The sequence below is a fragment of the Hypanus sabinus genome, chromosome 21 (genome assembly GCF_030144855.1).
Source record: "Hypanus sabinus isolate sHypSab1 chromosome 21, sHypSab1.hap1, whole genome shotgun sequence".
Classification (NCBI taxonomy): domain Eukaryota; kingdom Metazoa; phylum Chordata; class Chondrichthyes; order Myliobatiformes; family Dasyatidae; genus Hypanus; species Hypanus sabinus.
In genome coordinates, this window is record NC_082726.1 from 30,535,103 (window position 1) to 30,562,051 (window position 26,949).

A 26,949-nucleotide genomic window follows, 5' to 3' on the forward strand; every position below is an offset into this window, starting at 1 on the left:
ATACTAAGCCCAGTGTAACGGTTTCTACTGACAGGAGAAGGGACAAAGGTAGGTTACTGGTGCCTTAAAACCAGTCACTTCAGGCAGATGGGGCTCGTCAGCCGTGGTTGGCAACTCATCTAGGAGAAGGAAAACTCTGATCTCAAACCTCTGCTGCCTTGCGGATAGACCCACTCATAGGGAAGGCTTCAGTAGCAAACCCTGAAGGATAAATCCAGAGCGGGACTTAGTCCTACACTGAGTTCAGCGTTGACTGGCAACTCCTGCGATGCTGCTGATGCCAAGCTGTATTGGTCGGTCTCTGCCGTTCCTTTGGGTGCGTCAGATGCATGGTGAGGGAGAGCTTGCTGTACGGACAACAGCTTGCTCTCCATATTATACTGCCCAGGTTTGCATATCCAGACAGCCAGGATGCAACAGCAATGGCCCACCCTGACCGACGGACGCCTCAGCTTAATTAGCTCAGCACAATATCATGGGCCAAGAGGCCTGTTCATCTGCTGTACTGCTCTATAGACTATCCTATTTGCTTCTTGTACCTGCAACATTAACTTCCAGTTACTTGTGCAGAAGGACACCCAGATCCCTCTAAGCACGAACACCTTTAAGACTCTCACTGTCTTCTACCTTTTTGTCTAAAAACAGTCCATTTGCCAAGTGCTAATCCATAGCCAATATTGTCTCAACGTACCCCTGCACATATCTCACGCCTATACTGTCAGCCAGCTTTGTGCTGCTGCACACAGTCCCTCCATCCACGTCATTATTGATACGTAACATGACATCAGGAACCCCAGACCTATTCCCTGTATCTCCTACTTCAGGGACACCTGCTGTATCCATGCTGGTTATTCCTTCCACTCTTCTCCGTGGATTGTCACCTTGTTGTGCTGGAGAAGCTTGTGTGGTCCTGAGATCCCGAGAGTGATGCTGTCTGGAGCTCTGCTCCTGGTAGGGTCACCCATGGCGGTAAGGTCGAGGGTGAGGTCCCTGGCAAAGAACAATCCAACCAAGACCTCAACGGAACAGGCGGACCAAGTTACTTCAAACTCAACTGCTGTGAAGGCGAATGAAGGCAGCAACAAATCAATCAGCTCCAATCGTCGTGGTTTCCATGCCACTGGAATCAGTTGGTTGATCTGTGAAGTATCATGTACTTCTTGGAGTGCAACATCAAGTACACGTTAAATAAATACATGCACAGGCATCTCCGCTCTGTGATAGATCAACGGAACGACGACAACGATTCCTTCCACTCTATTATCTATCAGTAACCAGTTCACAGCACATGCAAGTTTATCACCCCTAATCTCATGTGTTTATATTCTTTATATGTGTTTATAAGGCTCTGTATAAAAGAAGGCAACTTCTGAAGATCACAAAGCAGCTTCTGAAGTCCAAACACACCACATCCACTGGTTACCTCTTTTCTACTCTACTGGTTAGAATCTCAAAAAACTCCACTAGTTTTGTGAAGATCATTTTCATTTCACTGCCCAGCCCTAACAACCCTGCTACCATTTCCTTAACTAGAGGTTCCAACACAGCGGAGGCTGGATCACTGAAGCAGTGACAGAGGAGATAAATTAATCAGATCTGGCAACCGATGGTCATGGAGAACTGTCACAAGTAAGGAGCTGAGGCCTGCAGCGGAACAGTCTCGATCGTAGGATCAAGGCACCTACTTGAGGGATCAGGTGCTGCTGTTTCGTTGTGTTCTTGTGAAGCAAGTTCAGAGGGGCTTACTGGGCTCATAGAATTTGAAGTTTGTCTTCAGACGAGCTGCTGTTCTGGCCAGGCTTGTAGCTGGTGAGGGAGACAGGAGTAAGTGGGGTGATGTTGGAAACATACAAGACCTCAATCAGGATGAATGCGAAGGGTGTGTATCGACTCATGAAACAACGTATATTTTTAAGGCAGGAGAAGATAAGCACAGAGATGGAAGGTTACTTGGAGTAGTCAGGAAGGCAAAGTTACAGAGACAAGGGATATACTGAGATTATTTGACTGAGTGGTAGAGTAGGATTGAGAGTTTGAGCGGCCTTCTGCATCTCCTAGTTCTCATATGTGGATGTTAATATACGTGACCTGTGCATGCCCAGCTTACACTGGACAACGCTTTTGCTTCCCGAATACTTTGGGATGTACCTTAGATTTGCAGCTGCTGATCATGAAAATCACAATGAAATTTCCCTGCCCTGACACACACCATTGTTACTTTTAAAATCGTCTAAGTTTGTTACTTCAATTTATAATTCAAGTCAGAATAACTGATTAAGGAAGGTATTTTTGTTGGTCTACAAATCAAACATTTATGACAGGCAATTCTAGGAACTTCTAGTGGGGCTGGAGAAAATCACATGGAAGGCAGTCAAAGATGTTATTGAGAATTTTCTTGGCAATTACAGAGCACCAAACTACATGCAGCTGGTTGACAACATGCTTCAAGCATACGAAACCATGAAGTGCAAAATGTCAAGGAAGATTAATTTCCTGCATTCCCATTTAGATTTCTTCACTGCAAATCTTGGTGTTGTCAGTGACAAGCAGAGTGAAAGGTTTCGCTGGGACATTGCAGTCATGGAGGAACGGTATCAGGGCAACTGGAATCCATCAATGCCAGCTGATTATTGTTGAACACAAGTGAGAAGGCTCAGACACTGAGTACCAAAGAAAATTGTCAACAAAACATTTGAACAATTGCAAAGTCAGCATCATTATGCAATTAAATGCATTATATTCAATAAAAGTTAATTTCTTAATTCTCCAAATGCCTACATGATTGAAGTAGTCTGAAATTCTATTTGTGTTCAGCTTCAAGCAGTCTATCATAAACAAAAAAAAAATTTTTTTGAGGAAGCAACACTTTTGAAAAAAAAATTGTGGTCCAGTGCAATTTATAATAATGCAAACCCAGTGTACCAATCCCTACTGCTTCTTTCATTTCCTTTGTCTACAACAGATCAATGATTGGAAACGGTTGCCCAATCCCTCTCTCCTCCAGAGGACAACATCCCTATGTTACAGAATGCTATTCTTAGATCTATTCTTAGATTCTTTCTCACGTTATCCTTTCTGAAAATAGAAGCCAGATTCCTGGAAAGTTACCTGGGCACTCGTACAGTTTCTTGGCTTGGCTGATGTCTCCTTGGCTCAGTTTTACTCTCTGCCCAATAGTAGGTCTTGTGCCATGATCATCTCTCCGAGGAAGGATGGTATCCAGAAAAACACCCCTTTGAAATGAATGGAGAGCAATGGGCTGTGAATATGGCAAAGTTGGCCCAAGAGGGCATGGAAAACATCAGGCTGAAGATGAACCAGGCTGAGCTTTTGTTGATTAATTAGGGAAGTATCAGGAGGGGCAAGTGTGGTGTCATTGGTTCAACCAGGAGATGGGCTGAGGGTGATTCACTCAATGAGTATCGGACAGATTTCCACGTACACATCAGCTGACTGATAAGCAAAATTATATTTTCAGAGATATTCAAAGGTTTCAGCTTCTTCCATTGTCAGAGTTAGACAGCAGAGAAACATAACTAATTAAGCCAATAACATCTAACCTCTTCTGCATGTGCATTGTCCATACCCCTCCATTCTCTGCAGAGTCATGGGCCTATTCAAGAGCCTCTTCAGTGCCTCCAGTACCACTCCTGTCTATGCATTCCAGACAACCAGCACTGTGTAAAAAAAATTTGCCCCACACATCTTTGCACTTGCATCCTCCCACCTTAAGTGCATGCCCTCTAGTATCAGACCCTGGGAAAAAGACACCGGCTGTCTACTCTACCCAATGTCTCTCGTAAATCTGTATATTTCTATCAGGTCTCTGCTCAGCCTCCACCACCTTAGAGAAACCAACCCTAGTTTACACAACTTTTACCATACTCTCTTTTTACCATATTCACTCTAATCCAGGCAAGTTCCTGGTAAATCTTTCTGCATGCTCTCCAGAGGTTGAAGTTTGTGTAGTTAAATTTGCTTCACCTCCACTCTTTCAAATTGCCTGGCATTCATTAAACTGATAGTCCCTTATCTCATATCCATGTTCTTTGACAATTTTAGCGTAATACAATTCTAGCACTGTTGGTTTTCTTTCAGTAGTCTGCACACATCAGCCTCCTGGGCAAGTTCCAGATTGCCATCACAAAATAACCAGCAGAAAAATGTGACTTGACATTACACCTGAATATCCAGCTCACGTTCTGGGCTTTCCTCGACTTTCCTGTTCAATTCATTTAAGCACTGACGAGCTGCAATAATGTGACCCCACGCCTCTCTTCACTTGAGGGATCACAAACAATCTGGCCCAAACACTTAACCTTCAAGCTCTGCCGTGAGTATGGTGAAGCTCTGCTTAATGTACTCCAAGTGCACAATGCCTTCGCTGTTCTTGTATTCAGACCTGGAGTAAAAGTCTCCCCTGGGATACAGAGACTGCTTAGATAAGGCTCAAGCTCTGGACAGGCTGGATAGTTTCTCCTTTCATGTCCAAACAACCCTTTTAAGAAAGTTTGTACAGTTGCAAGACTCCCAACCCACTGAATCATCCCCCACCTGTTCATACCCCATTAAGGAGAGACCGCCTGCATTCTAAAATAGAGCCAATTTCAGACACGGTGGCGCAGAAATTTCACAGTGTTCGGATTAATCAGCGTCACCATCTGAAACCTTAAGTCCTGATAATGGAGGCTTCACCAATACCAGCAGCAGCTCATGGCTGCCTTGAGATGGAAAGATCTCCAGAGGATTTGATGTAGGACAGGCAGAGAAGACCCCAGCAGAGAAGTCAAAGCTGCAAACCTTTGCTCATGCTGCTGGGGTATGGTCAGATTCACTGCCATCTATCCAATGGCATAACAGAATGCTGGCAATGCCCAGGAAATCCCCAGCATTCCCTGGGATCTGATTGCGCCATTGTGAATAACGGCAACAGGAAATCCAATTTCAACGGTGTGTAAAATGTGGACAGCTAGCTGTGAAATTGAGGTTTTTTTTTATGGCATTTTTAACAGTCCAACTAACATAGAACAGACGGTAATAGGCCCTACAGTCTATGACGTAAAGCCAAAAACATCTAATTAAAGTAATCCTTCTGTTAAATTAATCAGAAAATAATAATTAAAGTGGAGGGTCAGCCTGGTGTGGGGAATGTTGCTGGGCTGGGACAGTGAGTGGCCATCACCCCTCAACTCTCGTCAGTACAGTCAGGGCTAAGCCCACAGTATGATGGTTACCCAGTTGTGTGGGGTGGAAGAAAGGAGGGCCATTCCTGACAACTGGGGTTAACAGGGGCTTCTGTGGCAGCTGATGTGACTGCAGGATGATATCTCGTCTCCCAGGTGCCAAGGTCAAGACTTTACTGATCAGCTACAGGGCACTGAGGGAGGAGGGTGGCCAACCAGAGGCTCTGATCGACCTCGGTGCCCATGAGGTAGTGGAAGGGAGGCTGAGTACCTCAGGCAGATAAATGGAGCCGGGGAGGAGACTGAATAAGGGGACCCGAGGGAAGCGGTGTTCAGATTACTCCCGGTCAGAGTGAGCGAGCACAGGAGCAAGAGGGATGGAGAGGTTTGGATCTGTGGGGCTCTGGGTGAGGTGGGACCTATATAGGCTGGGTCAGTTGTATCTAAATCGGGTCTGGTGAGTCACTGTGAACGTTCTGTAACCATTTATCAACATTTACAGGAGGTGTGAAGAACTAAATCCACATAACCTTAAAGTCCAACCTGGAGAAGGTGTTTCTAGCGTAGTGCATTATGCTATCAAAATCATAAGTCTCCCCAAGGGAATTCACTTCGGCGGGCTCCATCTTCAGGAAGTTGTATTCCTGCCCTACAAACACAATGATAACCAGCATTACTGTGTAACTGGGAGAGGTAACACGGGGAATGACACACTTTGTCACATTGAGGCTGAAACTTTTCTTATGAACCACACCTTCCAGCACGTGTGGCTGGATCCTTGTGTTGTGATGCCTGGCTAGACCAGGGTCATATCTCAGAGCACTTAGAAACAGGGTTACATTAGTCTCAGCCAGTGAGGGGCAAAAAGATGCCAGGAAATTTAGCCAACAAGTCATTTTCTAAACTAAGTAGGCAGAACTATATGTGCTGTGTTTGACTGTGGTACTGTGTTTTGCACTTTGGCCCCAGAGGAATGCATTGTCTTCTTTATTAATTATTGTACTTTGCACTGTTTTGTGCACTTTATGTAGTCTCATGTAGGTCTGAAGTCTAGTGTAGTTTTGTGTTGTTTCATGTAGCACCAGGGTCCTGGAGGAATGTTGTTTCATTTTTACTGTGCACTGTACCAGCAGTTATGGTTGAAATGACAATAAAAGCGACTTGATTTGACTTGATACGTTCCCTGGTTCCAATGCAGATTTTGGCATGGCTGTGTTCAGGTGTGTGTTCCCTGGGCTGCTGACATGCTCTAGTTACAGATGTGGATTGGACCAGCTCTGTGCAGATATTGCCCAGGAGCTGGGCAGCGGTGCTCACTTACCTGGCTGGATGTTTTCTCTGATGATGCTGACATGGGCATCTCTGTCAGGCCGGGTGTGTTCATGCCAGAACCCAATCACGTGGCCCAGCTCGTGCACCACGATCCCAAACTTGTCACAGTTCTTGCCGATGGAGATGGCCTGGGGTCCGCCCCCTCTGCGGCCCACGTACGAGCAGCACCTGGGGACCAGTCATACTGGGACCTCAACCAGAGCAGGACCTGATCCCAGCCCCGAACACCCAGGCCATCAGGAGAAGCAGGCATTACCCGAGTCAGTGCAGCACCTTCCTGACACTGGGACCCCACACCCCAACCCTACTGACCACAGATTCCGCACTGTTACCCATCCTTCCAGCTGTCCCCTCCCCATCCTCCTAAACCAATCTCCCACCCTCCTGGGCCCAGGACCCCAGGATCTCACACCCTCCGACTGCCCCTTCCCACCGTCCCAACCCCACCTCCCTCTCTGCTGACCACAGGTTCCTGCACCATCTTCCACGCTTGCACCACGTCATCGGGCATTTAAAGTGGAGGTTCATAAGTTCATAATCAGGGCGTCACAGGTTACAGGGAGAAGGCAGGAGAGTGGGGTTCAGAGGGATATTAAAATCAGCCATGATGGAATGGCGGAACAGATTTGATGGGCCGAAAGGCCTGGTCCTGCACCTATGTCTTATGGCCTTATACTTTGGGAAGAACACAGTCCAGGTCACGAGTTCCTAGTGTAGATGATGTTGTGGGACCCTGGGCACCAGCAATAGTACAGTATTCCTCACTACATGGGCTCACAAGCTGCAGTACAGCTTGAGCCCACCCAATGCGGCCCAGAGCTGAGACAATCAAGGACTTCCTACAGTTTTGACAGCTCAAGAGCCAAGACCATGGACTTGAATGTTCACCTGCTGACCTCCTTGTGGTGGGTTTCCTAACCCCTTCACTTGAATCACTTACCCACAAGGTCTGTAAGTAAAGACGATGAAGCTGTCCTCAGTCGATCGCTCCACAAATGTGACACATGTGAACTTCTCCCAGTGCCTCATTGCTTGCTTAAATATGGCTCTCTGCATTCCTAAATCATTGCACACAAAAGTGCCAAGTTAGTCTGCTCACCCACACAACACACAGAAACTCCTCAGTTTTAATCCTTACTTGCTCATGAGCACAGCTGGACAGACTGAAGCCACAAACAAGAAGGGAACGTGCCATTCAGTCCATCTGTCCATGCTGTCCTTTCCTGCCTCTCCGCACTAATCCAATTTGCCCACATTCGGTCTGTATCCTTCGATTCCAAGCCTACATCAAGTGTCTGCCCAAGTGCCTCTTAAACAGTGACTGTATCTGACTTCAACACCTCCTCCGGCAGCAAGTCCCAGTTAACAACTATTCTCTGTGCCAAGTCCAACCTTTCAACTCAGATGCCCCTTAAAAACTCCCCACCTGTGCCTCTACTTTACCTCAGCCGCTAATGTCTACTCGTCTAGCACGGCTCATCATGTGGCTGGAGAAATCCTCTCAGCTGGAGGATGTTGAAATGCAGGAACCATGCCCAGGTGTGCATCTCCACCCTTCATGCACAAAACTCCTGCACACCCTATATCAGCAATGTGATTCGCAAAGTGCCAATCACTCTGCTTCCACGGCAACAGCAATGACAGGAGCCGGTCCTGGTACAGGAGTTGTAAAAACCAGAACAGGTGGGTGGAGGGTTTGCCACAGAGGCACACAATGGGGAAGGGTTCTCAAAGGGGAAGATCTCGGACATGAGCCTTTGGGATCTTCTCACGGTCCTAGAAGTTGTTTAATGACCTCATGTGTGTAATTAGTATCAGGAAAACTCAACAGTAAATCCCATTTTCCATTACGAAACTCAAACCACTCCTGGAGTGAGCTCCAAATTGGCCAAACCACAACACTCAGGAGTTAGGACCTTACAGCCCGGAGGTGTTACCACTGGGTCCCACCTCAGCCTGGCCTCTGTTCCCTCGAACCGACTGCGGTTACAGATCACAGCATTTTGTAATGATGAACACACAGTTGCTACCAAGATATCAGGTACAGAGTGAAAAGCCTTCTACACTATCCTTTCAAACATTCCTGGGGTAGCACCGTAGGGGTTTGAGGCCCCCCTCAGCAAAGCCCCACCGAACACTCTGAGGACAGATAGGGCACAGGTAAAACACTGAGTTCACCTGCTGCCACACCTCATCAAACGCTGTCAGGGCAGGTGAAGCTTGGATTGGGCACAGTCAGGCTATACCGTCTTTTCAACCCACCCTACAGCTGCCAGGGTCATAGTTGATGTTGACACTGAAATGTGCTGTTACCACATCCAGAAAGAATGCTACAGTAAAAGTTAAGACTTTTATCTTTCAGACTCACACTGACCAGTGAAATTGCCCCCTATAACGTAGGGAATGATTCCCCCGGGCCAGATCCGTTCTGGCTTCGACGTTGCAGCTCGGCCAACTCTTCTGCGGGAAGCTGCTGCTTGCCGACGCTGGTTCTTCCGTCTCGCTCTGGCCCGGTTACCTGCAAGGACAGGAGCACTGGTTTCATTGCAGGCAGCATCTCTGCTAAGCAATGATTTTGCCTCGTTCGCACTACCCCCTCTCTCGCTTAGACCCACCGAGCACTGACTGTATGTAACTGTCCTGTAGTATTTGTAATGAAGCTCCTGTACTGACCACTCACTGCAGCTTACATGATAAGATGTGAATTTTCCAGCGTCATGGTGGGTAAGCTACTGTATATGTCAGAGTGCTCACACTGTTTACCCTAGTGTAAGGTGTTATGAGGTGAGTTGCCAAGAATGCTTCAGGTCTCAGACCAAGAGTCATTGTCCTGCTGGACAATCTGATGGCATCTCTTTTGTTCTACGACACGAGAGAAAGGGATTCCACTGCGTCCTGAATGAGCTGCTAAATAAGCATCTCAGGAGGTCATCCACTGGGACTTTCCAGATGCAGGGCACAAGGTTTGGGTTCAGGAATGGGGAGGAGGTTGCTAGACAACTGAATATCCCACAGCACAGGACAAATTAGAAATGTGATGGAAGAATCACCACTTGCCTGGACCATATCAAATCCAACTCTAAGCAGCTCCACACCATTGACAGTCATCCCTCACCTACCAGCTGTTGTGTGTGCCGTTTACAGATATTCACCCAGGCTCTACCAAACCAGAGGCTCTCCTACCGAGGACAAGGCTGGCAGGCCACAATTTGCAGGTTCTTCTCTGTATCACACAGAGTTCTGACCTGAAAATAAATCACTGCCATACAGAACTCCCTGGGAGCACTGTCACCACACTGGCTGCAGCCATTCAAGATGGCTGCTCCTTTCCTCCTTTTGAAGGGCAACACAATGCCAGTAATAGAATTTTAAGTACAAGGCTTTGAGTTTATTAAGTAGAATCATGGAGCCCTTATTTGTTTAATTGTAACTTTAATTATTTGAGTTGAACTTCTTCAGTAAAATAGTGTGATTAATTCCTCTTTGAATTAATGCTCCTTAGTTCAGTTACAGGCTGGTAACTTTAACATTAGACTCCTGCTAAATCTCAGGACTTCTGCTTAGTGAACAGATTAAAAGTTAACAATACATCAGCTTTCTTTAAGCAATTAACACAGACTCTGATAGATTCAAAGATGCCCTCAGTGAGATTCTCAAATCTTTGGTCCTTCCCTTCTTGATTGTGGCCAGCCAGGGTAAGGGAGGTGGGTTTACACCACTCTCTCCAAATGCTTTGAGAGAACTAGAACCATATGTTCAGGACTGAGTGCAGACTACTGGGCTCAGGGACATGGGAAACCTGCAATGGGTGAAGCTCTCTGCCGTGGTCTACATCTGTGGTGTTATTTTGCTGATGCTCAGTGACCACACTGGCGTCTGGGGAGGTAGAGTTGTGTCTTGGCTTTTTGCCCATTCAGACATCTCAGGTGCCAGCACTCTAAACACTCAGGCACAGACCCCTCCAGCATCATCCCTTAACCACCTGAAGCTACATCAGACTTTTCTTGGAGGTATCCCCTTCTTTATTAGGTGGATATACAAGACTCATTATAAATTGGATGTCATTTGATTTTAAATTCCTTACCTAACGCAGTGGGGTTAATGAGCATCCCTGAAACAAAGCTCCTGAACCCTGCTGCCAGTTCCGTAAATAACCATTATGTTGAAGACCGACAGTACCTTAACAGCCTGACCAATGTTTATCCTCAACATCACCAACAAATCACTGTGTATAAATATTAAAGCAGCAAATACATTTTAAAAACTCTGTTGGTTGCAAAGCAATTTGAGGATTTCAAGGATGGAACAGTTGCCACAACAATGCAGCAACTGTTCTCTTTCATCCAACTGAGTGAAGGAAGGTTTAGGAATTCAAGGGAAATTGATGGATTGTTAGTCAGGTCATATTGACATGCTTGAACATCTGTAAGACTAAATTCCTGTATCACCTGTATTTGCCACAACACACTTCCCTCTAACATAAAAATTCAAGGCCACATACAGCCAAAATTGGACCATTTCTTGTAGGGATTGAAGTATATATGGAGAAACCTTTTGGGAACAGTGATCATAGATCAGTAAGCTTCAAGCACATACAGGTGGATGAAGACACAGTTTGGATTGGGCATCATGGTCTGCACAGACATGATGGGCCGCCTGTCCCACGTTTTGTGTGCTGTCAGGGGAGAGCCTTTGACTACATGACGCTCCTACCTGATACATGTACATGCCGCACTGGTTCTTGCTTGAGGTCAAAACGCCACTGGCTGCACACTTTCCAGCCACTTGCTTTCAGATCCTGGGGCTTTTCTCTACACTGTTCAATCTGCCACCCTCTCCTTCAACCTTGTGTTTGAGAAGCATCAGGCAAAACAGGCTGATGAATGTACACACAACCCAGACAAGGTGAACAAGATGCACATGTTTTCCTGAGCATAGAACAACCTCCAGACAGAATACATTTAAGTTAAAAACAGAAAGATTATAGAGGAGCTAAATAAATAATCTTCCACCCAAGGGATGATTGGTTTTGAGACTCACTTCCAGAGAAGGTGGTGGAGACAGAAATTCTCCCTATGTTTAAAAATACCTGGATAAGGGGAAGAGCTGTAAGCTCCAAGACTACGTACTGAGAACTGGGATTGGTTTGCCTGGATTGCTGATTTTTTGATTGGCATGGATATAACGTAAAGAACTCCTGTCTGTGCTGCCAGTTCCACGAGTCTACGATATCCAACACACTTGTTTACTTTAAAACTGGTTCAAACTTCATAAAATGATCACAGCTCCTTTTGACAGCAGTTACTGAGGAATCCAATGCCAGGATGAATTGGACGCTTAGTAAATTCAACATGGTTAATTGTACTATGTCCTTACTGAAGAAATGGAGATACAACGGGAAACAAAAACTACCCACACGTCTGGGAACACATTACCCCTTCTCAGTGCCCTGCTGCCTCCAGTTGCCATGGTGTTGGGATGCGGCCTTCGTAGTAGTTCAGTCGTCCCACCTGAAAGACAAAGACCAAATGGCAAAGGTTAGACATGCAGGGCTTGGGGTCAGAGGGGAAAAGTAAGCAATCACCTGTACCCAGGAATGGCAACAAATCTTCAGTGCCTCTGGAGATCGATGGATAGCACCCTTTTGAGGGATCACCTTTGAAGGTTTCCTTGATGTTGAGAAGGTTAGCAATGGAGCTGGCAGAGTTTTCAAACTTTTTCCGATCCTGTGCAGTGGCCCCTCCATATCAGATGATGATGAAACCAGGCAGAATGCTCTCCATTGTAATCTGTAGAAGTTCGCTAGAGTCTTCAGTGACATAACAACTCTCATCAAACTCCTAATGAAATATAGCCTCTGCTGTGCCTTCTTTGTAATTGCATCAACATATTGGGTCCAGGATAGATGTTCAGAAATGTTGGCCTACAGGAACTTGAAACTTTCCACTGTTGATCCATTGATGATGACTGGTATGTGTTTTCTCGACTTCCTTTTCCTGAAATCCACAATCAATTCCTTGGTGTTACTGATGTTGAGTGCAAGTCTGTTGTTGCAACACCAGACTGATCTATCTCACTCCTGTATGTCTCCTCACCGCTATCTGAAATTCTGCCAACAACAGCTGCATCATCGGCAAATTTATAGACTGTGTTTGTACAGCCATGCAAACGTGATGACAGGGAAAGTAGAGCTTGGGCTAAAAACATATCCTTCAGGTGCACCAGTGTTGACTGTCAGCGAGGAGATATAATTCTCAATCTGCACTAACTGTTGTCTCCTAATGAGGAGGTCAAAGATACAGTTCAGAGAGAGATTCAGAGGCCCAGGTTTACAGGTTGTTGATTAGAACCTAGGGTATGTGTGTTGAATGTTGAGCTGTATTCAATAAACAGTAGACTTAAGTATGTATTGCTATTGCCCAGGTGATTCAAGGCCAAATGCAGCCAGTGAGATTGGAGCCACTGTAGACACATTGCGGCGATAGGCAATTGCAGTGGGTCCAGGTCCTTGCTTAGGCAGGAGAGATTCTAGCCATGACCAACATCTCAAAGCATTTCATCACAGTAGATGTGAGGGCCACTGGATGATTGTCCTTGAGGCAGCTCACCCTGCTCTTCTTCAGTATGACTGTCACCCTTTTGAAGCAAGTGGGAACCTTCAATTGCAACAGTGAGAAATTGAAAATGTCCTTCGACGCTCCCAGAACTTGGCTGGTACAGGTCCACCATCAGAGTCTAATGCTTTGCAAGTGTTCAAGCTCTTGAAAGATTTTCTGACGCCGTCCTCCGAGACAGAGATCACAGAGTCACCAGATGCTGCAGGGATTCCATCATCACCTTTGATTGAGCCAACAGTGCTGTTGTCAGCAAACTTAAATATGGCATTGAAGCTGTACTTTGCCTCACAGTTCTAAGTACACTGGTCACAGTCATCAAGTGGGCTGCTCTCAGCTCCAACATCAAAAGACCTATTCATCTCCAGAGCGAAGAGATGAAAAAAATTACTGCATTCCTCCATCCACCCTAGCAGTCACCTATTCACCAAACCGCCATCAGGGAGACGCTACATCCATCACCACCAGGACGACATGTCATCTCCGAAGCTTCTTTCCTGTAGCTATCCAGATTCTTAACAAAAAATCACTCAGGTGTACTATCCTAACTGTCCCTACACAAAATCCCTTAAATGGTCTTTCTTGCTCTCTTTATTCTGTTGATAATTGTAGGGTCTGCTCATCTGTTTGCAATTACAGTGCCTATAAAAAGTATTCACCTGTCTTGGAAGCTTTCAAGTTTTTTTGTCTTACAACATTGAATCACAGTAGATTTAATTAGATGTTTTTGACACTGATCAATAGAAAAGACTCTTTTGTGTCAAAGTGAAAACAAATTTCTACAAATTGGTCTAAATTTATAACAATTACTAAACACAAAATAATTGACTGCACATTTACTCCCCCACTTCAAGTCAGTATTTAGTAGATGCACCTTTGGTGGCAATTACAGCCTTGAGTCTGTGTGGATAGGTCTCCATCAGCTTGGCACATCTGGACACTGCAATTTTTCCCCTTTCTTCTTTACAAAACTGCTCAAGCTCTGCCAGATTGCAAGGGGAACATGAGTGAACAGCACTTTTCAAGTCCAGCCACAAATTCTCTATTGGATTGAGGTCTGGACTCTGACTTAGCCACTTCAGGACATTAACTTAGTTGTTTTTAAGCCATTCCTGTGTAGCTTTGGCTTTATGCTTGAGGTAATTGTCTAACTAGAAAACAAATTTTCCCCTAATTCGCATTTCTCTTACAGATTGCATCAGGTTTTCCTCCAGAATTTCCCTGTATTTTCTTGCAATCATTTTACCCTCTACCTTCTCAAGCCTTCCAGGGCCTGCTGCAGTAAAGCATCCACACAGCATGATGTAGCCACCACCGTGCTTCACGGTCTTGGTGGTGTGTTTTTGATGATGTGCGGTGTTTGGCTTACGCCAAACATAGCATTTGGTCTGATAGCCCAAAATCTCAATTATAGTCTCAACAGACCATAGAACCTTCATCCAACTGACATCAGAGTCTCCCACATGTTTCTGGCAAACTCTAGCTGAGATTTCACGTGAGTTTTTTTTCAACAGTGGCATTCTCTTTGCCGCTCTCCCATAAAGCTGTGACCGATGAAGCACCTGGGCAACAGTTGTTGTATGCGCAGTCTCTCCCATCTCAACCTCAGAAGCTTGCAGCTCCTCCAGAGTTGTCATAGATCTCTTGGTGACCTCCCTCATTAGTCCCCTTTTTGCAAGGTCACTCAGTTTTTGAGGATGGCCTACTCTAGGCAGATTTACAGCTGTGCCATATTCTTTCCATTTCTTGATGATTGACTTAATTGTACAGTACCCTGAGGGATTTTCAGTGCCTTGGAAATTTTCTTGTATCCACCTCCTGACTCGTGCTTCTCAATAACCTTTTCTCAGAATGTTCTTTTTTCTTTATGGTGTAGTTTCTGCCAGGATACTGACTCACCAGCTGTTGGACCATCCAGATACAGGTGTTTTTTTTACTACAATCGACTGAAACACCTTGACTGCACAGAGGTGATCTCCCTTTAACAAATTACATGACTTCTAAAACCAACTGGCTACACCAGTGATGATTTGCCATGTCATATTAAAGGGAGTGAATACTTATGCAATCAATTATTTTATGTTTTATGTTTGAAGTAATTTACATCACTTTGTAGAGATCTGTTTTCTCTTTGACACAAGTCTTTTTCTGTTGATCATTGTCAAAAAAGGCAAATGAAATCCACTGTGATTCAATGTTTTAAAACAATAAAACATGAAAACTTCCAAGGGGGTGAATACTTTTTATATGCACTGTATTTAAGTTTGCACATGGGACTGTTAATTGGTGATTGCTCATGGCTAAGCACAGGGATGTGTACTTAGTTCACTGCTCTACTCTCTCTACACCCTTGACTGTATGGCTAGGCACAGCTCAAGCAGCATCCATAAATTTGCTGATGATACAATTATTGTTGGCAGAATTTCAGATGGTGATGAAAGGACTTACAGGAGCGAGATATACCAGTTAGTTGAGTGGCATTGCAGAAAACCTTGCACTCAACATCAACAAGATCAAAGAGCTGATTGTGGACTTCAGGAAGGGTAAGACAAGGGAACACAAACCAATCCTCGTAGAGGGATCAGAAGTGGAAAGAGTGAGCAATTTCATGTTCCTGGGTGACAATATCTCTGAAGACTTAACCTGGACACAACATATTGTTGCCGCTATAAAGACAAGACAGCAGATATATTTTTTTAAGGAGTTCGAGGGAATTTGGTTTGTTAAATAAAACACTCAAAAACTTCTACAAATGTACTATGGAGAGCATTCTGCCTGGCTGTATCACTGTCTAGTATGGGGTGGGGGGGGGGGGCTATTGCACAGGATCAAAATAAATTGCAGAAGCTTGTAAAACTAGTCAGCTCCATCATGGGTCCCAGCCTCAGACATCTTCAAGGAGAGGTGCCTTCGGAAGGCAGCATCCATCACCTAGATCCTCTCCTTTGCCATCTGATTTCTAAGTGGACATTGAAACTATGAACATTACCTTGCTACTTTCTTTATTTCTGTTATTTTGCAGTACTTTAAAAAAAATTAACTATTTAATAGACATATACTTAATGTAATTCAGTTTTCTTCTCTATATTTATCATTTATTCCCCTGTACTGCTGCCGTAAAGTTAACAAATTTCAGAACATATGCCAGTGATATTAAATCTGATTCTGTTTGTACTATTGTCTTGTAAATTGTTGGTTGCTATTATGTTGTCTGTTATGGTATTGTTCCGTGTTTTGTGCTTGGAACCGAACCACAATGAATTCTGGTACATTTCAGATACTGGCAATTAACTTTCACATACTGACTATACAGTGGGTAAAGCGGGAGGCAAAGCACACAGCCTTGTGGTACAGCTGTGCTGATGGTGATTGTGTACTGACTGGGGTCTGCAAGTGAGGAAATCGAGGATCCAGTTGCATAAGGTGGCATGGAGGCCTAGGTCTTGCAGTTTAAAAATCTGTTAAAGGGTGTCAGCCTTTTCCAGAGATGCTGCCTGGCCTGCTATGTTCCACCAGCATTTTGTGTGTGTTGCTTTGGACTCCCAGCATCTGCAGATTTCCTCCTGGTTGTGGATCTCTTGTAATCTATCATGTTCTTGATTTAATACCTCATTAATACTTTTTTGCACAATTTATTGTGTAGTTTATAGTAACTTCTTGAGTTTGCAGTGTATTGTGTGCTGCAACTGGAATGTCAGCTTCAGGTGGCTGAGGTGCCCTCTGGAAGCAGCAACCCGAACGAAGAAAGCTGGAAGATGTGTGAGAGACGTGCAGTTAAACTCGTCAATGGTAGCAGCACTAAGACATAGGGCACAGAACAGACTGTTAACCAGCCCCCAGCCCTTTCAGTCACGGCAACAAAGGATCCATCAGTGGCCTTTGTCTGTTCCTTGTTTATGCCATTAGTGTTTAATAGTCTTAGCAGACTGAAGTGAATAAGCTTCCAAGACAAGGACTGCATCTACAGAATGGGAGGACACCGACACCCAGCTCAGCTGATGGGATCAGAATAGCCACAAACAAAAAGCCACTCCTGTAAACAGGCTCAACTCTGCAGATGGCAGTGGGAGACATTTAGAGTTGCTTTGTTCAAGGAGTCTTTCACATCTTTTGAGAAATCGGTGCCACAGCTAGTATAACAACAACCTCTTGAATTACAGAGCACACCCTTCCTTAAGGTGGAAAAAACAGCTCCAGGCTCTCCACAGATAGGAAATAATCAAAAATGTGGGACCTAAATTACTAACAAACTGCACAGATTAATAATTAGTCACTGAATTACTGCAATACTGGCTGAGGAAGGATCAGGACAAGTAGAATTAATCACCCTGCTCTCCAATAGTCACACAGGAACATCAAATCAGAAGCACGAGAAGGTCAGTTAGGATTTTTGGGATTACAGGAAGGAGACAGAGTGACATATTTATGTTTATTCATTATTTATTTAAAGATACAGCACTGAACAGGGCCGCACTTGCCCAGCAACTCATCTGTTTAACACTAGCCTATCACAGGACAATTTACAATGACCAATTAACCTACTAACCAGTATGTCTTTGGACTATGGGAGGAAACCAGAGCACCCAGTGGAAACCCAAACTTGTGTGCTGTTTCAAACTTCTTACAAACGATGCCAGGATTGTACTCCAAACTCCGGGACACCCCAAGCTGTAACAGCGTTGGACTAACTGTGGCACCCCATAGTATCATGGCAACAATCTTTTTCTCAGCATCAAAAAACCAAAGTCAATATCAATGTCCAAAAATTAAGCTGTCCTTTGTCTTCAGAAAGTGGACTCATTCCTATCTACATGGTGTTGAAGTTGAGTGCTTCAAGATCCTAGATATGAACATCACTAATTACCTGTCCTGGTCCAACCATGTTGATGTCATGGCCAAGGAAGCTCACCAAAGCCTCTATTTCCTCAGGGGGCTATAGAAAATTGGCACGTCTCCATCGACTCCAATTTTTATTAATGCACCATAGGAAGCATTCATGGGTGCATAACGGCTTGATACGGCGACTGTTCTGGACATGACCACAAACTAAATAGAGTTGTGGGCACAGCTCAGCACATCACAGGAGCCAACCTTCCCTCTATGGACTTTGTCCGTACATCTTTCTGCCTCAGTAAAGCCACCAACGTAATCATTGACCCACCCACCTTGGACATCCACTCTTTTTGCACTTTAACTGGGCAAACGATATGAAAGCTTGAAAGCACGTACCGCCAGGCTCAAGGAGAGCTTTTATTCCACTGTTACCAGACTCTTGAATAGACCTCGTTTACAATAAGAAGTTTCCTAGGCCTCAAACCTGTCTCACTATGATCTTATACTTAATCATTTACCTGCACTGATTTTTTTTTGGTGGCATTTACATTTTATTCTACATTGTTACTGTTTTACCTGTTTTGCACTGTGTAATAATGATTGGATTATGGTGTACCACAGAACCACAGAACATTCAGCCCTCCATGTTGTGCCGACCCATATAATCCTAAAAGTACTAAACCCACACCATCCCATAACCCTCTATTTTTCTTTCATCCATGTGCCTGTCCAAGAGGCTCTTAAATACTCCTAATGTTTTAGCCTCCATCACCATCCCTGGCAAGTCATTCCAGGCACTCACAACCCTCTGTGTAAAAAACTTACCCCTGATGTCTCCCCTAAACTTCTCTCCCTTAATTTTGTACATATGCCCTCTGGAGTTTGACAATAGACAAAAGACAGTAGGAGCATTTGACCCTTCTAGCCAGCACCGCTATTCACTGTGATCATGGCTGATCGTACACAATCAGTACCCCGTTCCTGCCCTCTCCCCATATCCCTTGACCCCACTATCTATAAGAGCTCTATCTAACGCTCTCTTGAATGCATCCAGAGACTTGGCCTCCACTGCCTTCTGGGGCAGAGCATTCCACATATCCACCACTCTCTGGGTGAAAAAGTTTTTCCGCATCTCTGTTCCAAATGGCCTACCCCTTATTCTTAAACTGTGGCCTCTAGTTCTGGACTCACCCATCAGCAGGAACATGCTTCCTGCCTCCAGTATGTCCAATCCCTTAATAATCTTATATGTTTCAATCAGATCCCCTCTCATCCTTCTAAATTCCAGTGTATACAAGCCCAATCGCTCCAATCTTTCAACATATGACAGTCCCGCCATTCCGGGAATTAACCTTGTGAATCTACGCTGTACTCCCTCAATAGCAAGAATGTCCTTCCTCAAATTTGGAGAACAAAACTGCACACAATACTCCAGGTGAGGTCTCACCAGGGCCCTGTACAGCTGCAGAAGGACCTCTTTACTCCTATACTCAATTCCTCTTGTTAGAAAAGCCAGCATGCCATTAGCTTTCTTCACTGCCTGCTGTACCTGCATGCTTGCTTTCATTGACTTGATGTACAAGAACACCTGGATCTCGTTGAATTGGTGCCCTGGGAAACAGGTACTGACTATCCACCCTATCTATGCCTCTCATAATCTTGTAGACCTTTATCAAGTCCCCTCTTATTCTTCTACGCTGCTAACCTTGTTTCATATGACTTGTTCTCCAAACCAGGCAACATCCTGGTAAATCTCCTCTGCACCCTCTCCATAGCTTCTACATCCTTCCTATAATGAGGTGACCAGAATTGAACACAATACTCTAACTGCTGTCTCACCAGAGATTTGTAGAGTTGCAACATGACCTCTCTACTCTTGAACTCAATCCCCCTGTTAATGAAGCCTGGCATCCCATAGGCCTTCTTAACTACCCTATCAACTTGTGCAGCGACCTTGAAGGATGTATGGATTTGAACCCCAAGGTCCCTTTGTTCATTCACACTCTTAAGTAACTGACAATTAATCCTGTACTCAGTCTTCTGGTTTGTCCTTCCAAAATGCATCACCTCACAGTTGTCCGGATTGAACACCATCTGCCATTTTTCTGCCCAACTCTGCAGCCTGTCTATATCCTCTTGTAACCTTCGACAACCTACAGTTCTATCCACAACTCCTCCAATCTACCTGTCATCCGCAAACTTACTCGCCCATCCATCTGCCTCTACGTCCAGGTCATTTATAAAAATCACAAATAGCAGAGGTCCCAGGACAGATCCCTGTGGCATCCTACTAATCACCGACCTCCAGGCAGAATACTTTCCTTCCACAACTACCCTCTGCTTTCTTTCTTTAAGCCAATTTTTTTTAGCCAATTGCGTAGAATTGTTACTTCTCTTGAAGCTTAACTTTCCTATGGTCGCTCGTATTTTTAAATAATCACCTATACACATATAATTGCTCAGTGAATTTTCTAGTAATTGTGGTATGGATATTTCTGTGTTTTTCTAGAATTTTCCTAGTTTTTTTTTCTCTGCAGTAGGGGTCACAGCACTTGGATTTGGCTATTTTATAGGTGAATTGTTATCACTGGAATATTATCATTTAAGTTGGAGCTTGGTTTTTGTACAAGACGACCATAAGTCCTTTGTTGTCTACTTTTCTTTCCCTTGTCCTCAGTTCCCAATAAACATGTTTTATGACTCATTCTTGACTTCCAAACTTCTGTATTACAAAAACATTGAGATCTGACAGTATAAACAGAATCCAAAACAAACTTTTCACTGTACCTTGGCAAAGCAAAACAAAGAATGTGGTGCAATAATGCAGTGGTCAGCACAATGCTTTACAGTACCAGAGACCCAGGTTCAATTCCCGTCACTGCCTATAAGAAGTTTGTACGTTCTCCCCGTGACTGCGTGGCTTCCCTTTGGGTGCTTTCGTTTCCTCCCACAGTCCTAAGAGGTACCAGCTGGTAGGTTAATTGGTCGTTGTAACCTGCCCAGAGGCCTACTCTCTCTGTATCTCAATAAATAAAAACTTGAGGATGCTCCTTCACGGAAACAGGCACACTGACCTCTTCTGAAAAGAGTCCAGTGGAGCCAGTTGAGATTCTCCTTAATTCCAGACTGAGCGTTCTGTGCCCTGGGCTGCAGGGTCACCACCTGAGCCAGGCTGTGACCACAGCAGATAGAGCCCCTGACTCACAATCCCGACCTTGGGTCCTGACCGTGTGGAGCAACACACATAAAATGCTGGAGGGACTCAGCAGGCCAGGCAGCATCTATGGAAAAAAAGTGCAGCCCACGTTTTGGGCCAAAACCCTTCGGCAGGACTCAGCTTGGGTTTTGGCCAGAACCTTCAACCGTACTTTTTTTTCATTGATGCTGCCTGGCCTGCTGAGTTCTTCCAGCATTTTGTATGTGTTTCTCGGATTTCCAGCATCGGCAGATTTTCTCTTGTTCCTGACTGTGTGGAGTTTGCACGCTCTCCCTGTGAAACATTGGGTTTTCACTCACATCACAAGCATGTTGAGGTGGGTCAAAAGGTAACTTGCCCTCAGTATGTGTGACCTTATCAGAGGTCCTCGAGTGTGTGGGAAAGAACAGGAGACAAGTCAATTAGCGAATGGGGTTGGCACCAATTCACTGGCTGCAACTTCTTTCAGTTCCTGATATGAGAAAATGCGAGGCTAACACCTTAGCCACAGATGTCTTAGCTACTAGACCGGATAATTTTGAAAACGCTGGTTTCGCATAAATGATAGGCATCCACACTATGCGTTTTTGAAAATATCTGTCCACATTGAAACGGAGATGTCAGCGAATCGCCTCTGACTCCACATGCACAGGATACATCTACCGAAAACAAGCGACATGTTTGCAGCACTGTATTGCTGCAAAAAAAAAACAAATTTCAGACATATTCAGCCTGATTCTGAGATTCGGGGAAACCTGCACTGTGAGGGGTCGGTAGTCGGGGAGAGCTACACTGCATGGACTGCCCATTGTTCTCTATGCTGCCAATTACTTTACTGACCAATTTCAGCTCCTAAGCAATGCCTCAACTTTAACCATCACTTTCAATAACTTTCATTGTCACAACTCTCCTGGTCTCAGGTCCCTTTTGGAATTATAACCCCATGTGAAGCTCCTCAGATTCAACCCCAGATCCAACTCAAGTCTGTGGAGCACTTTGGAGAACAGTGCGGAACGGTCTCGGCCTGTTGTTAACTTATCACATGAAGTAATCAAACAACTGCTACACCATAGGCTCCTGGCCTTTTCTCCACCCTTCGAATGGCTGAGAGTACACTGGAACATCCTGAGGTCGTGAATGACGCCACAGAAATTAAAACTCTGTTGCTCTACAGAAACCTGTAACACACTACATTTTCCAAGTGCAACGTACAACGGCAGGTAGTGTGAATCGCATCACAGAGTGGTCGGGTACAGCAATTCTCTCTTCAATCTCCTCCGCTCCAAAGAAAACAGATCACCATTCTCTCCACACTAAATAAGTCCTGACAACATCCTCAAACTTCCTCTGCACCCTCTCCAGCATCATCACATCATTCCTGAGATGTGGTGACTAATTGTAAATAGTACTCCACCTGCAGCCTAACTAATCCTCTTCATGGTTCCAGTAAGATGGTGGCGTGCTTGGTCGCAGTGGCCTCTTTGGGTCCAACAAATGGTGCAAATGTTTGTCTTAAACCTTTTTCCTGTGATTGCAAGACTCTGTTGGATATTGGTAACACGAAATATTGTAAGTGTGGTTCATCGGCGAGACCGATGGCAGGGGAGCTGCGTTGTCTTTGTTGTTGCACAGAACAGGCCTTCATGCCGTGGCATTGTCTGTCACAGCCACCCAAGGGAGAAGGCACCAGAGACAATGTGGAGAGAACAGAGACACACTGGAATCGCTGCTGGCCCCCGCAGGCTGGCTATCCTGTCGATACTGCTATCCAGTGCGCACTTGCTTCATCTGCGGCTGACCCAGCGCAAGACGAGCTGGATTGCCTTCATCCACGGCAGGCCCAGCTCGAGACAAGGAACTTGTGCCTGTTCTTGTGGGAACGTGGCTCCCATGCACTATCAACCTTCAGACCATGCCTCTCAGGGACTTGTGCTAATATTATTTTCGGACTGTGTGTTATCGTAACTGTATGTGCTGTGTGCGACTGTGTGTACTGTGTTTTGCGTCTTGGTTCTGGAAGAATGGGGTTTTGCCAGCTGTATACATGTCTATGGTTGAAGGACAGTTAAACCTGAACTTGAACTTAGTTGTTGCTATGCTCTTGTATGATAATTAACCACCTCATTTTCCTGCCCTGTCAATTTCAGGTTTTGATAGACACACACCTCTTGTTTCTTCACTCCTCAGCATCCTATCACAGTGTATCCTTAGCTTGCTTTCTGTCCCTAAACATATTCTCTCTCCAAATTGAATTTTATTCGCTGCCAAGTTTAACCTGCCTGTCATGATACCTTCTTTGGATTTCAAACCTTCTTTCACTCTGCCAACTGCACAGCCGATTTTTGCATTATCAGCAAACTTCTGAACTATGTGGACATGTGAGATGGTCCCAGTGGAGAAGGTGGTAAACCTAGACTTTCCCAGATTCAGGACATTGTACAGCTGCTTCCTGCACTCAAGTTGCTTCTGAAGTTGTCTCATTTTCTGATGTAAAACAGCAGTGAACTCCCAGTGATGTAGTGAGCAGATAGGTGATCAGGTTTCAAAATGATGTTGATTCAAAGATAAATATTGGCCAGGAGATTCCACAAAGTACCTGGGAAAACAACCTACCCACCTTGGAATCTCCATGGTAGCAGAGATTATTAACTCGGCTGAGATTTGGACTGGTTACAACCTGACACTAGTCACTGACACATTTCCAAATGATACTCTTCTCAGATTCCATGATCTTTTCCTCCAGTATCACTGACACAGGCTCTGTGGTGGAACTGAAGCCTGCTGCCATTCAAATGTAATTGTCACTTGCATCAAAAACATACCCTCTCAGACTAGAATTGCTCTGAATTCCACCTGCTGTCTTTAGTCCAGTGTTGCATGTCATCAGTATTCTTCTGGTATTCCCAGAACTAACAGTAGGTCCTGTGAACCATCCTGGGACGTTTGCAAATCCTGACACCACCTCCCCAGCACTGAACAGGGTATTGGGCTAGTTACAGAGATGAGAGCTGCGGGGCTTTCCTTAAAGGGGATCTGAAGGGTACTTATTTGTATGCAGAAGATGGAACTCACTGCCAAAGGAGGTGGTGGGACCAGATATAATCACTATGTTTAAGAATTTAAACAAATAGACAAGGGGTAGACAGACATAATGCAGGCAAATGGGATTAGTGTAGATAGGTCAAAAAAAGGTCAACATGGTTGTGATGGGCTGAAGGACGTGATTCTGTGCTGAACAACTTTGTGAAGCCTCGCACGACTCAGATTCCATCCTTAACTCCAATTCTTCAGTTTCTTCCTTCCGACAATTATCTTCCTGCTGACAGATGACCAAAACACTTCCGTCTATAACCACAGGCTCTCCCCAAGGCTGCTTTTTTACCCCTCCTACATCTCCACAGCCAAATCCATTAAAATCCTAAAGTTCGTGGATGACATGACTGTAGTTAGTCTCACCTCTAATAACGATATGACGTGCTATCAAAGAGAGGTAGACCATCATGCAGGATGGTGCGCTCCTAACAATTTAATATTAGCAAGACAGTGGAAATGAGGATCAACTTCTGACGACAACCCCTCTTGGGAATTAGTGGTCAGACTGTGTCTGTGGGCAAGTCATTCAAATTCATGGGGACCATCATTAGCAATACGTTGAAGTGGGGCATCACTAGGAAAGCCCAGAAGAGATTGTTCTTCCTACAGAAGCTTAGGAAACTTAACATCTCGGGGTACATCCTGATGAATTTTTATTCAGTCATTGTGAGTGTTGTAACCACCTCTATCACCATTTGGCTTCCCGCCTCCTTCCTCCAAGTCCACGTTGCAGTGAGTGGTTCACTGGCTGTCAGCTACTGACATTAAAAGACCTCTTCATCATCAGGGCAAAGAAAAGAGCTTAAAAAAAAATTACTGCTGACTCCATCCACCCTAAGAATCATCTATTCACCATTGGGGAGATGCTACAAGTCCATCACCACCAGGATTGCGTGTCATCTCCGAAGCTTCTTTCCTATAGCTATCCAGCTTCCCAACAAAACTCACTCAGGTATAATATCCTGCACAACATCCACTAAATGGTCTTTCCTACACTCCTTGTTCAGTTGATAACAATTGAGCCTATTCATCTTTTTTTCTCCAGCCCTGCTGAAGGGTCTCAGCCTGAAACATCGACTGTACTTTTTCCCATAGATGCTGCCTGGCCTGCTGAGTTCCTCATGCATTTTGGATTTTCGCTTGGATTTTCATCATCTGCAGATTTTCTCTCGTTTGAGTCTGTTCATATGTTCACATTTCTTTAAGTTTGATTCTTGATGTTTGCGCATGTGGCCATTCTGCTAATTGTTGATTGCTCATGGCATTTTGCAGAATCATCTTGTAAACTGCTGGTTGCTGTTGTGTTCTCTGCCATGGTATTGTCCTGTGTTTTATGCTTGGCACCGGACCACATTCAATTCTGGTTTGTTTTACATACTAGCAAATAAGGTGATTCTAATTTTCATGGTTATTATAATTTTTCAGTTTTGACTGATTTCTTAAATCTGTATCATAAATCAAGTTTCTCATTTTTAATTGGGCTATACTATTTCTGCTCCTTCACAATCACCTTACCCCATATCCAGCATCATTACAATCTCAGCTTAGTAACACTTACCAGTTGTGTGTCCTGTTCTGTCAGCTTCCTGTCCCATTAAACCTGAACTTCTGTCACGATGAAAATACTTCAGATCCTCTTCATCCAGAGCAATATCTCCCCAGAAAGCCACTGGTAACACACAAAAGCCTTAATGAATGGATCTGAATCTTTCCACACAATGAGCAGCACAACAAAGGTAACCAGGAGAGTGCCGGGGCCATATAAGAGAGTTTTATTCCCTCGGTACTTCAGCAAGGTCCATTCTCGCAAACATCTGATGCGGACTTAAAGAAAGGAGTTTGGTGGTCTCCAGTTCAAAAACCAACTGTGGCCTTTGGAAACTTACTTTCAATTAATTAAAACTGACAGTAAAAGTGGATAATCTTAAACTCACTTGCCCGGCCCCCAATGTAAGCAGATATCCCTCACAGCAGGAACCATGACTCTCTCACAGGGCTCCACTTATCTCGAACCACAGAAAATGCCCAGTGAACCATTCAGTTGTAATGAAGTTTGAAATGCGAGAAGGAAACTGATCACCTGACATTGACTTTGGCACCAGATTCAGACTCGGCAACATGTCCCAAACCCACTGGCTCCAGGGACTAGTGGCTAAGCTCAGAGAGCAGCCCCAGAGATCGACTGGCTGCATCAATACAAATACAAATACTTTATTGTCACCAATTGATACTAGAGCGTACAATCAACACAGTGATATTCGTTTTTGCGCTTTGCGCTCCCTGAAGTACAAATCGAAGTAAATATAACAAAAATTTAGATTATAAATCATAATTAGAAAATAGAAAAGGGGAAGTACGGTAGTGCAAGTCAGGTCCGGTTATTTAGAAGGTACGGCCCAGACCTGGGTCAGGATCTGTTCAGCAGTCTTATCACAGTTGGAAAGAAGCTGTTCCCAAATCTGGCCGTACAAATCTTCATGCTCCTGAACCTTCTACCGGAGGGAAGTGGGACAAAAAGTGTGTTGGCTGGTTGGGTCTTGTCCTTGATTATCCTGGCAGCACTGCTCCGACAGTGCAGCGTGTGGTGTAAAGAGAGTCCAAGGATGGAAGATTGGTTTGTGTGATGTGCTGGGCTGTGTTCACGATCTTCTGCAGCTGCAGGATGAGCACACCTGCAGGAAGCATCATCGCAGGAAAG

At 44.7% G+C, this 26,949-nt stretch overlaps 1 protein-coding gene across 3 annotated transcripts in view; it reads right to left on the reverse strand.

Moving 5' to 3' along the window:
• Positions 1 to 26,949, reverse strand: part of LOC132378913 (tolloid-like protein 2) — a 94,466-nt gene that overhangs the window by 37,544 nt on the left and 29,973 nt on the right. For 2 of the 3 annotated variants that reach the window (XM_059946222.1, XM_059946224.1), the window contains exons 2-8: positions 25,810 to 25,920; positions 11,951 to 12,025; positions 8,890 to 9,033; positions 7,456 to 7,573; positions 6,505 to 6,683; positions 5,727 to 5,832; positions 3,109 to 3,233 (exon numbers count right to left, since the gene is read on the reverse strand). In XM_059946222.1, coding sequence (XP_059802205.1) covers positions 3,109 to 3,233; positions 5,727 to 5,832; positions 6,505 to 6,683; positions 7,456 to 7,573; positions 8,890 to 9,033; positions 11,951 to 12,025; positions 25,810 to 25,920 — 858 coding nt within the window. The remainder of the gene's footprint in view (positions 1 to 3,108; positions 3,234 to 5,726; positions 5,833 to 6,504; positions 6,684 to 7,455; positions 7,574 to 8,889; positions 9,034 to 11,950; positions 12,026 to 25,809; positions 25,921 to 26,949) is intronic. The other variant, XM_059946225.1, reaches the window with a different exon arrangement.